At 45.5% G+C, this 12,500-nt stretch overlaps 1 protein-coding gene across 1 annotated transcript in view; it reads left to right on the top strand.

Moving 5' to 3' along the window:
* The window catches only part of LOC138959968 (uncharacterized), a 39,607-nt gene that overhangs the window by 15,619 nt on the left and 11,488 nt on the right, over window positions 1-12,500 (top strand). The window contains exons 10-22 of the mRNA XM_070331677.1: window positions 165-501; window positions 1,444-1,866; window positions 2,230-2,625; window positions 2,984-3,422; window positions 3,887-4,311; window positions 4,557-4,893; window positions 5,274-5,662; window positions 6,000-7,046; window positions 7,724-8,447; window positions 8,745-8,861; window positions 9,652-9,962; window positions 10,274-10,375; window positions 11,047-11,203. Of these exons, the coding sequence (XP_070187778.1) occupies window positions 165-501; window positions 1,444-1,866; window positions 2,230-2,625; window positions 2,984-3,422; window positions 3,887-4,311; window positions 4,557-4,893; window positions 5,274-5,662; window positions 6,000-7,046; window positions 7,724-8,447; window positions 8,745-8,861; window positions 9,652-9,962; window positions 10,274-10,375; window positions 11,047-11,203 (5,204 nt within the window). The remainder of the gene's footprint in view (window positions 1-164; window positions 502-1,443; window positions 1,867-2,229; window positions 2,626-2,983; window positions 3,423-3,886; window positions 4,312-4,556; window positions 4,894-5,273; window positions 5,663-5,999; window positions 7,047-7,723; window positions 8,448-8,744; window positions 8,862-9,651; window positions 9,963-10,273; window positions 10,376-11,046; window positions 11,204-12,500) is intronic.

The following is a 12,500-nucleotide window of genomic DNA, read 5'->3' as shown; positions in this document are numbered from 1 at the left end:
GTGTGTAATCCTGCAGATTGTGCATTGACATGTGTGTGTGTGTAATCCTGCAGATTGTGCATTGACATGTGTGTGTGTGTAATCGTGCAGATTGTGCATTGACATGTGTGTGTGTGTAATCCTGCAGATTGTGCATTGACATGTGTGTGTGTGTAATCCTGCAGATTGTGCATAGACATAGAAGCGCAAGGAGGGGGGTTCTACGAGCTTAAGGACTACGAATCGAACCCCAAGGGAAATCGTAGTTTTCCAACCACCTCCACACACAGACGCGTCTGCTTCACGCTGGACTCCACGAAACCTCAGCATTGTTCACAATCCGGGTCGTGCACCCGTAGTCCGCTTCAGCTGTCCACCCGTCTCACCCGCTCTCCTGAAATCGGGGTGGTTGTGGATCAGTGGATGGACCCTGTTCCGCAAGGTGGCAGTGCTAGCCAAGTGTCGAAGTACATCCTAGAAGTCCACGGTGTTGATGTGTCAAACTCATTTCTCGAGGTTCAGGTGAGACCTAATTTGTAGTTAGCACGCTGAAAATAGTGGACATTTTGCATTTACAACAACTCTTTTTACCTCCCTCTCACCCCACCCCCACTTTCACGACAGAAGCCGTGATACCCAAAAAGTTAGAAAGGCGCATTTAAAATAATTAAAAAAAAGAATATGTTTCATGTCACAAAAGTCCCCTGCATTGGGCAGACCGATAATGTCTGGTTTTGTGCAAAACAAGCCGTTACTGGCAAGAATGGGAACAGAGTTATACAAATTATGTAACATCATGACTCAGCTTTTCGTATCTTTGGCACTGAGCACTTGAATAATGATGAATGGACAAACGACAGCAGTAACTAAGAGGACTGGGTGGCCGAGTGGTAACGCACTTGCGTCAGGGCGTTAGCAATTTTCTCCCCCCTTTCCTAACCTTGGTGGTGGGTTCAAGTGCTAGTCTTTCGGATGAGACGAAAAATCGAGGTCCCTTCGTGTACACTACATTGGGGTGTGCACGTTAAAGATCCCACGATTGACAAAGGGGGCTTTCCTGGCAAAATTGTATAGGCATAGATAAAAATGTCCACCAAAATACCCGTGTGACTTGGAATAATAGGCCGTGAAAAGTAGGATATGCGCCGAAATGGCTGCGATCTGCTGGCCGATGTGAATGCGTGATGTATTGTGTAAAACAATTCCACCTCACACGGCATAAATAAATCCCTGCGCCTTGAATATGTGCGTGATATAAATTGCATAAAACAAATAAATAAAAAATAAAAATCCCTGCGCTTAGAACTGTGCCCACGGAATACGCGAGATATAAGCCTCATATTGATTGAACTAAGAAATGCTGAAATACAGTCGATCCTGACTGTCCTCTCTGTATAGATGTAATTGATCTTGCCAATCAATGATAAAACATACCCGCAGCTTTTTCCATTCTGTTTCAAACAGCACGCTGCCTTGAACAAACTACCACTAAACGGCAGCGCCCCGTATGACGTAGCAGTGACGTTGCCGCCCAAGGAGCCCCGGATGTACGCCATAGTGCTAGAGGTCCATGACGTAGCAGGAAACGTGGCCTACGCCAGACGTCTCGTGTTGTACGACAACACCTCCGTGATCGACCTTGACCCTCATCACTCCCTGCTTGTGGTCTCCGCCAACCCAGACGTAGGTCGACGTTGGCAGTCGGCAGACGGGGATGTGTGCGTTGACTTGACGGACAGGTTCTACAACGACGTGTACGACCATCGTGACTACATGCTGCCGGTCAAGGAGGACACGGGACGGGAGATTCGTGGTCAGTACGACCAAATCTCTGGCACTCTCCCTGTGGATGGCACTCCAAGTGTGCGAGGCGTGGTCAAGTTTGAGGTCAGTACTGTGGTGACTCGGAAAAAGTGGTTATGCTATTTATTGGAAAAGAAAATATGTTAGATTTAAGAAAGATTATCTCATTTTTCAACTGGAATGGATTTCCCAGATTCTTTAGGTTCTTCAAATTCGCCAGACCCCCCACCCCGCCCCAACGGACAGATCAATAGGATCCCTTTGTCGATAGCGTCTTTGTTAAAACTGTAATACGTGAAGCAGTGACGTACGTGTACGCTGTACCTTCCCAATGTCTTCTAAGCTAATCGCCAGAAATAAGTTATTGGGTCTGTTCATTCAGCTATAAATCCTGTTCATCCATCCAGATATAAATCCTGTTCATCCATCCAGTTACTCTATCCTCAGATATCCTGGAGCCTGAACAGGGGTGCTCAGTCTCCGTGGCAACACGTTCAGAACCTCACAGCGCAGTCCCACTGCCTACCTCTTACGCTTCGTGATGGGGACACCTATGACGTCATGGTTCGAGCGTACGACGTCATGAACAAGTCCAACACCGATGACGTACGCGTGCACGTGGACCGGTCGGAGCCACTGTCACAGGAGCTGGGACTGAGGGGGAGGTGGGGGCGTCTCGGGGTGCACGTGCATAACTCTACTGACCTGTCCACCATGGTGTTGGTGGTCGAGGGTTCGGACCCCCACGGCGGCCTGCGGTCAGTCGTGTGGTCACTCGCCACACAGCAGGGCGGGGAGGACGTGGGGAGGAGAGCGGTAGCCGTGCAGAAGCTGGACAATGCTGTGAGTATTTTTCATGACAATAAAATAGACATTCATTCGGGATAAATTTACTGTTTCTGTCTTCTTGTCAAACTAGATTAAATAGACTGGTTTTGCTGTGTGATGTTGTCTGATTCTGCTGATGTTCATTGTTTTATTTATTGACTTCTTTTAAAAAACATCATTTTGTTGTATGAATATATTTGAATACATTTTTTGCTCTTTGAGTTTTATTTTGTGTAGTTCTTTTTCCCCGTCTATATGTTCCTACGTTATTTTCACTTTGCTTGCAAATTCATACTTCTGTACACGCTCTTCCTACATATTGCTGGTAAATAAATAACATTCATGAAGTCACAACATTGATCATGGTTTGCAGACAAGCTGCGGCACATTACCCTACTGCTATTGCCCAATAGTCGGAACCTGTGAGACCTTCCTCTACAACATCACCTTCATCCACCTCGTCAGTGCCAGCAGCAACACCGGCGACCACCACCGCCACTACTTCATCGCCGTCAACTTCACCAACAACGCCGGACTTGCAAGCTCCGCCCACGCCAAGATTCTGATCGATGTCTCCCCGCCCACAAGGGGCGTGGTTATGGAGGGCTTGAGTGACAAGGGGGAGGTGGACTTCACGAGCCAGTCACGTGTGCACGTGCGATGGGCGGGGTTTAGTGACCTTGAGAGTGGGGTGACCATGTACCGCGTGGTGTTGTCCTGGCGCTGTCTGACTGACCAGGAGATGGACCAAGTGGACAACGCCACCGAGGTCACTGCAGGGACGTCGACTTCTTTCGCGTTTCCTTCTGAAGGTCCGGTTTTGCAAACTTGTGTATGTTCGTGTATAACCCCATTCCTTTAGTAAGAGTAGAGTAGAGAGAGTCAAGGGGCTAGGATCGTATGACGAGAAGTCTTTGCGTCTTTTGTCTTTAAAACGCTCACACATTCATTCTGTCTGACTATTAAACGTCCTGCTAAATTGCATGAAAATATTAAGTATTTGTCGTCCTTTGCCCATGAAGGCGATAACCTTTTCAAAAGTAACACCTGGGTCAAACGATACTATGGTTAATAAGGTATCACACAATTGTTCAACGGTCCTTACCAATGTAACCTTTCATCAGCCAAATTAATTGACCGCCTGCAAAATGGAATGTATGCGGGCGATAGATCAAACTGTATCCTGACGCTCAGTGAGAAAGGACGGTATTTGCTGTTCTTATTTGTTCGTGTTTTCTTTCTTACTTGCAACTTCCGACAACAATATGTCTTGCAGGTCGCTACTTGACCTCCGTGGTTGCCTACAACGGTGCTCTCTCCCCCTCCCCAGTGGCGTGTTCCGACGGGGTGGCGTACGACACGACTCCTCCGCGACTCTTCAACGTGTCCATCTCACATGCACGTGCACCTCGCTCTGTGGCCTGCGCACACACGTCCACCACTCCCTGGCTGGTGAACAGCAACTTGACCAAAGCTCCTCTGGCCAACACCACAGCCTGCCTCTCCTTGTGCTCTCAGTCCAACGATACGATGGTTCAGCTTGACTATCACCCTGTGACAACCGAGTTCAGTATTGGCGAAGAAGAATCGGACGAATTGTGCCGAAGTTTGCCGAAGATGACCGACGATCTATGGATTGCACTTCCTTCCGACAGGCTGGTGATCACGTGGGCTTCCGAGGATGAGGAGAGTGAGATGGAGGTAAGTGTGTAGAGTAGTGTAAGACCGTGTTCGTTTTCAATCACAAAATTAATATGGATTTCAATTGTTATGTAAAACAGGCTGAAGGATCTGGGAATCATCAAACAATATAGAGGGCAACTTTGCACTGCAGCCTTAAAAGTAAAACTTTTTAGAAAAAAATCGGCGATCATACTTTAAAAGATAAGTACTGTATGCACTCCAAAGAATGTCTGTTTCATGTTTCCTTTTATCTTTATCCGCAGGATTTTCATGTCGGCGCCGGAAGTAGCAAGTCGTCCGCGTCATCACCGGATCTGATTCCCTACACTTCCACCCATACGCGCCACTTCTTCCACCATCATCACTCCGGACTGGGCCACGGCGCCATGTTTTACCTCTTCATTCGGGGCGAGAGCAAGGCCGGCCTCCAGACACAAGTGACGATGGGACCTCTTGTAGTGGACAGTACTCCTCCCGAGGTCGTGAGAGCTCTGACCGCAATGGTGGACGGTGGTCAACTCAGGGCTAGCTGGGAGAAAGGAGCGATGGTGGATTTGGAACAACCTCGAGATGTGCCTTTGGTGATCACCTATCGTGTTGGTGAGTGTGTTGAATTCAGGGCTGAGCTGCACGAAGTAAAACTTGGTACCACCCATCTGGGCTATGATTGGTTGAAATCACAACAAATCTCAATTTCAACCAATCAGACTGTACCCCATCCATTTGGGTGGCACCCAGATTTGCGTTGTGCACCTTAGCTCTGGTTTCCATTGTCTTTCTCTCTGATTTTGCCTCCTTTTTGGGTCCGATTTCTAGCATGCATTTATACCTGAAAGGCAATGCAATATCAGATGACTTAGGTAAAAAGAAGGTTGCGTTGTATTAGTGAATGTGAGTCCCAACGGGGAAATGTTATAGATATCACCACTCAGATTTTGTTACACGGATTCTGAAAAAAATTAATGTTTTTGTTCCAATAGGTCACTCAGGGGGCTTCCTGACATCGAGTTTACCGCTGTCATCGTTGACCGTAGAAGCCTGCCGACGGCAAAACTCGTCTCTGGCAGGCTGCATACAGTTCCCTCTCTCCTCTTTGCACCAGCACGATGCACGAGAACCACGTGACTTCTTCTTCCAGCTGCACGTGCAGAATTTAGCTGGCCACGTCACTACCGTAAATACGTCATCAGCTCGACTTCCGTCATACATCAGTGGAGGCTTGGTTCTGGATGTTCTGCCATCTGCGGTTGCCAGTGATGATTCTGCGGCGTCTGACGTATTGCATGACGTGGATGTGATTCTAGAGCCGAAAAGTGTTTGCGTCGCCTGGTCTGAACTTCATCTGAGACATGATCAGGGAAACACTGAGGTAAGTGATGATAGCCGAAAGTCAGGATATTGTTTCGCTCATTGTATTATATTCCCTGCGTATGCGGTGAAGTTGTATGTATAATTATGCAGGTAGAACAGAAATGCAGACCCCAATGCACTTTTTTAAAGTTTGTAATTCTGTATTTTTTTCTGTCAAAAGACTGCGATCCTTTTAACCGTTACTCTGGCCTACCAATGTATTGTGCTCGGCTTTTTCGAGGGTATTTCTATATGTAGAAGAAGAGTCAATGCAAAACTCAACTGAACAACTGTTCTAAAATCAACTCGATAAACAAAATTAAATCTTCTGTAAAATGCATTTCCTTCTCTTTCAGGTGGAAGTTGGGATTGGAACGAAGAACTCAACCGATGACGTCATTACCTTTTCCCCCCTGCCGTCGACCACCACTGACGTCACATCGGGCCGCACGTGCTTCAACGTCTCGACTCTTCCCTCTTACACCCGTCTGTACAGCGTGGTGAAAGTGTCAAACTCGGACAGCGTGGTCCTGGTCTCATCAGACGGATTTTTCATAATACCACGCCACGACACGACCAACAAGCTGCAAGTTTTCAGCGGTCGTGGATGCGCAGAAAGCGACCTCATCCGAAATGAAACACTGCCGGCTTTTACTGACGGTTTTAACTTTTCAACCGGGCTACCCCTACTACACCCGGGTGATAACTTTTTCCTTACGATCGATCCTTTCATTCCAGGTGTTCAGTTCAAGGAGGCGGTGGTGGTTTCGACCACGTTAACTGGGTATCAAGTAGTTCTTGGGTCAAATACCCTGGCGGTCATCCTTCCATCGCCGGCTTCGGTGGATACGTCGGTCAGGATCCTTAGCTGTGAAAAACAGCAGTCAGTGGCGCTCCAAGACGACGAAGAAATGACGTCATCGTGGGAGATGCAGGGCCCGTGGACCAAGTTCCCAATGTTTTTGCGCGTCGAGATTTTGGACAGGACGTGCCTACAGAAGACGTCAACTTCACAATCAATGGACGATACTCGTCGATGTCTTTCAGCAGAGAGGAAAATATCACCACACTCTAGATCGCAGTCGTTTAGATCTTTAATCTTCTTTCCCGGTCATTCCTACGTCACGTCTGTCGCCGTCTGCTTTGCTGACGAGTGCCTATCACCGGTCTTTTCTGATGATGTCCTAATGACGTCACGCAATTTAACTCTGACGATCGATGACGCTGCTCTTTTGTCTCAAACGTCATCGGAGCTTGAGGTGGATGTGAACGTCACAGTGCAGCCGTTTCTAGCTCGTCATCACTGCGTCTTATTGTGGGGTATTTCACATACAAAGGACGGGTCTCTGCTGCTGTCCGAATGGAAACTGCGCGACGAAGGTCGTGGTTGTTCGAAGATACAGGTAAGCTGTCTTGGAGAAGCGGAAAGCAAATAATGTAGAAGAGAGAGAGACAGAGAGAAAACTCAGAACTCAGAACTTTATTACAGAAGGGGAGAGAGGGAGGGAGAGAGAGAGAGAGAGAGAGAGAGAGAGAGAGAGAGAGAGAGAGAGAGAGAGAGAGAGAGAGAGAGAGAGAGAGAGAGAGAGAGCTTTTGAACTTTGAACTTTGAACTTTATTACAGGAAAGATAGCATTAGGTCCGTAGGATCTTTCTTACAGCTAGTACTGATCTAAGCAAAATGGTTATAATCGAAATGGGAATACATAGGAACAAACTTTTTATGATGAAACGCAGACACACGCAATAATAGTAATATAAGAATAAGATCATTCTTTACAGACATGTGATATACAGACAGAGAGAGAGAGAGAGAGAGAGAGAGAGAGAGAGAGAGAGAGAGAGAGAGAGAGAGAGAGAGAGAGAGAGAGAGAGAGAGAGAGAGAGAGAGAGAGAGCTTTGTTGGTTTATGCCCATTGTTGCCTATTGTTAACAGGAGAGCTACAGACAAGCTTTAACACCACGCGCATACGGTTCTTGAGCTTATCAGTCATGAAGGGCGCTCCTGATGTCTTGATGCAAGCACTGAAAATTGTTTTGCAAAACGTATTCAGTGTCCAGTTCTATATCTCCTCCCCAGATACAGGAAAAGTTCCCGTACCACGGGTCAGGACACGGTACTTTATACATCTGCCTGCGTCCCATCCTTCCCTGGTCGGCACACAGTCCCACCTGCGAGCTCATCACGCGCAAACCTCAAGCCAACGTCATCCAGCCTTTTCACGTCATCGAGCTGTCCCAAAGCACCATGCGCGAGACGGACTTCAGTGATTACCTCCACAGCCAACAACTCGGCAACAAGCTACACGACCTCTACGACCTTGACCTAGATTTTGCCACCAGTGACCTTATCCTGGCTGCCATGGTTACCAACAGCAAGGGGCGAGAAGTGAAGTGGTTTGTCATGAACGAAGCTCGTCTCCCGAACAGCGATTCTTGCGCCGGGGATGCAGACTGTGTAGCTGCTGCTGAATCAGACGACGGGACTGTGGTATTTTCTCGGCAGAGCACGAACTTTCAACACGGAACTGTGCACTACGTGTGTGCCCGAATTCTGCCTCGTAGTGCGAACACACAGAACGTATTCCGTGCGGAAGAAACAGACGATGTCGTAAAATGCGGAGATGGTTTTGTTGTGGATGATGAACGGCCAGTAGGCGGGATTGTTGTCATTAGCAACGCTGAGTCCGGGTATCTAGCTGACCGTGGAAGCGTTGCGGTGACGTGGGAAGGGTTCTCTGACGTGGAGAATGACGTCATGACTCTTCCTGACAACCGAACGTTGACCTTCTCTGTGGCACTCGGTTAGTAAATTTACTGTTGCACTTTGATTCTTGCGGTTCTAATTCTTTCTCTTCTCCTCCTCCTTGCTCCCAGTAATTGATTTTATTCAAGCATGTCTGGGTGCCCTTGTTACTAATCAACATAAATAATTTTGAAATAAAGCACGAGCAATACAGACCAAAGATCGTCACCTGAAACAGCGTTGATAGATAAAGACAAAACAACGTCTTTGGTTTGGTTTCCATGACAGCCTTTCATACCTTGCATACTCAAAAATGTATGACAAATAATGTTTTGTGTATCTATTCATCCCACAGGAAGTTACCCAAGAGGCGCTGACCTTTCCCCTTTCACCCCAGTCGGACAGAGAGCATCCTGGACGTTCAGTAAGATTCCAGTGTCTTCCGGGACATTTTGCTACGCTACTGTTCGAGGTATGACAACATTTTGAATAAAAACACATTTAGAGCTCTGCGGATGAAACCTTAACAAGGACCTGTATGGAGTTGGTGTTTACTTACTTCTGCTGAGCCACAGATATTGTACTCAATATGTGACAGTAGCAACAGTTTTGACTGGGGTCTTTCAGTCATATTTATCATTTCTCACTCTTGCCCTCAGTTTCTTACTATATGTCAGGAACTAAGAACAGGCAACAGTGCGCACGTCTGGTATACTTGTATGCAGATGTCTTACATGAGACCGTTCGGTTGTTTGAACCTTTTTGTCCTTGTTTTACTTGACTTGGTCTTTCGTTTATTGTCAATAGTTTTCAGAGTTACAGTGGCTTTAAGCTTTTGTCACGCCTATACGTACACCTCAGTGTCAACTTGCAAGTGTTATGATATCAATTATAGTAGGCCTGCAGATAAGCAGGTTAATTCTTTATTTTGATCTGATTTTTTAAAAACACCCAACTACTTAGCATTATTTTGACTTTGACTGTACCTGTAGAAGGTGTTTTATGTGTAGAATAATAATAATAAGGGTATTTATAAGGCGCAAATCCTAAACTAGTTCTAAGCGCCTTACAATCAATAATATTATGTTAATGCATAACCACACCTAGAATAAGCACATCTTGTTGTGTGGTCCCAAGTTTTTCTTTTGTATTACATACCACCATATGTTATTTGAATACAATCATGTTTTAAACCAGAAGCAATACTAATGACTTTTTGCATATATAAGACAAACACTAATTTTTTCTGTCTCACCGTGAAGCTCAAGATCGAGTCGGACACGTGACGGAAGTGACGTCAGATGCCGTCATCCTGGACAACACGCCACCGAGCGAAGGTCGTGTGGAGGTTGGAAGTTTCTCACAACACGAGCACTTGTCAGGAGACGCTCTGCACGTCACATGGGAGGGCATCACAGACCCGCATAGCGGAATAGTTTCACAGTACGTCGCTGTGAGCATGCGCGATGGACATGATGACGTCGTTCCTTTCACAAGAGTTGAAGGCAGTTCCAATACTATCAACGGATCCGTGGATTTGGTGGATGGTCATTCCTACATCGTTCTTCTGAAGGCGAGTTTATGCGAATATTTAGTTTTTGAATAAAGAGTTTCAAGAGAAGTGAGTGTTTTCAAAATTTCACGGTTTCGACGCATTCCTTTGACAAAAACACACATCTGATGAAGCAAACATATAAATCGAAGACTAAAGAATGCATGCTCAAATGTTTGTTTGAGCATTTGTGTAAGAAACAGTTAGAAACTCATTTAACAAAAATGATTTCCTGTGCAATCGCTCATGGTTAGGAATTATTCTTTTTCATACTGTTTGATTTGTTTGATATTTCATTAAAAAAAAAACTAATGAGTTTACGTGGTTTTCAGTCGACTAACGGCGCAGGACTGACCACCCTGACGTCATCAGAGCCGTTTGTTGTGGACAATTCGCCACCTGTGGAAGGTCGCGTTTGGAACGGATCACCAAACGTAAGAGCAATATGTTTGTTTTCCCCTGTAACTTTTGTAAGGTGGTGTAGGCAGAACATTAAGAATAAGAGAGTCTTTTGCTTATAATTTTATGAAGCTAAGCTGCTGATTGTTTCTTCTGACATGACTAACACATAATTATGTGAAGTTATAAGAATAGCGACACCTATGCGTCAATTTTGTTTAACTCTGTCTGTCTGTCTGTCTGTCTTGTTTGCCTGTCTGGCTGTCTGTTTATCTGTCTGTCCATCTGTCCGTCTGTCCGTCTGTCTGACTGTCTGCTGCTGCAGGAATATTGAATTAGTAAGACTACGTACTTGAGTCATCATCTCCCCTTTTTCAACCAACATTCCCGATTTTCTCCCACCGATATTGTTGTGATTCAAAGTCAAATCATCTTCCCGCCCTCGTGTACCTCCTTAGTTTCTTTTGTCACATTCTTCATTTTGTTTGACATTTCCTACAAGGGTATTAGCCCTTTTTTTTTAACCTTTGACAGCACATGAAAAATATGTAAACACACTTAGTGTAAGCTTAGTTTGTACTGTGGTCCCAATTGTTCCTGTTGTATTTGCAACCCTCTTGTTCTCGGAATAAAATCTTTTGTAAACCAAAACAAACACAACAAAACAAAACAGTGTAAAGAAAAACACATTGTGTCCTTGTTTCAGGAGCACGTGAGCTACGTGACAGACATCCACACGTACAGCGTCCACTGGTCAGACTTCCACGACCCTCACTCCGGGCTGGCTTTCTACAGGGTGGGGCTAGGGACCACCCCGGGTAGCCACGATGCTGTACCCTTCCATAACGTCGCTTTGAGAACCGGTTGGTGCATTTTTAATTTTTCCTTGGTTAATAGTTATGTGCTGAGTGGATGTTATGCTTGGATGAGTTTTTTAATCGTCTGTCCTTTTCTTCTTTCGCTCTATTCATAGACTCTTGTTTTTACATTTTGTCAATATTTGGCTACATGTTTTCCAGCAGACTGGGAGGAAGGAGAGAAATAGAGAGAGAGAGAGAGAGAGAGAGAGAGAGAGAGAGAGAGAGAGAGAGAGAGAGAGAGAGAGAGAGAGAGAGAGAGAGGGGGAGAGAGAAAGAGAGAGAGAGAGAGAAAGGGAGAAAGAGAGTGTGTGTGTGTGTGTGTGTGTTTGTGTGGGTGGGGGGTGGTGGGAAGGGTGTTGGTGTGTGTGTGAGTGCTACACCCTAACCTACCCAGTTTAATGTAAAGATAGTTCAAGTCAGAAGGCTACTCCACTCAGCCATAGAATCAGCGTATCGTGTCAAGTTTTGTTTGCATTAAAGCCTAGCGGAATGAGCACCAGAAAGAAAAATGACACAAGGAAAAAGGCATACAGTATAGACGCTTAGGATTGCAGTTTTTAATATGAAATATTTAGCGTTTGTTTTATATGAATTGCTCTGTCAAACGCGTTACGAAAATGAAATAAGGATTCCGCCATTTGTGTAAGATGAGACTGCGGCAATTTGTCTGATATAGCCGCTTGGTTTCAAATGTCAAACTGCATGACGCGCATATCTCCGTTCTTGAATTTTATTTTTATTCTTTCAAGAAGATCTCCGAATAAAAATATAATTCAACAACGGCTTGGCTTTTTTGAACTTTAATAAAAAAAAACTGCGTGTAAACAACTCTTTGTTCTCTAATTTCGTTTGCCTGCTCTTCCTATAGATATACAGAGAGTACCCCAAACAAAATCAACAAAAAGAAGAAGAAAGGGGAGACGGATCGTTGGCAACAAAACAGACATTTGTTTCTCTTTCATATTATCTTCCTGCTTCACATGGATATGAGATGCATGGGTGGGTGAGGTTGTGTGTGGATCAGAAGGGAGAGGGGCGGATGATGGGGGTTAGGGTGGGTGGGGAGGGAAGATTCTTTTCAGCGGTGCGCATGGTAAAAAGGTGATGTTACAGGGAGTTCTGTTCTCCTATTACGTGTGAATGTATCAAGTCTTTTTGTGACTCGGCGAAGTGTTCACATCATGTGGCGTCAATAGAGAGAATGCACCGTTTCGGTTTCTTCAAGGGAAATTCAAAGTTACGAAACCTTTTCATGCTCGCTTTCTCGTAAACAGAGGCATTTTTGAGAAATGATGTTTAA

The sequence above is a fragment of the Littorina saxatilis genome, linkage group LG1 (genome assembly GCF_037325665.1).
Source record: "Littorina saxatilis isolate snail1 linkage group LG1, US_GU_Lsax_2.0, whole genome shotgun sequence".
NCBI lineage: Eukaryota > Metazoa > Mollusca > Gastropoda > Littorinimorpha > Littorinidae > Littorina > Littorina saxatilis.
The sequence above is the reverse complement of the archived record's forward strand: the minus strand, read 5'-3'. Positions and strand labels throughout refer to the sequence as shown.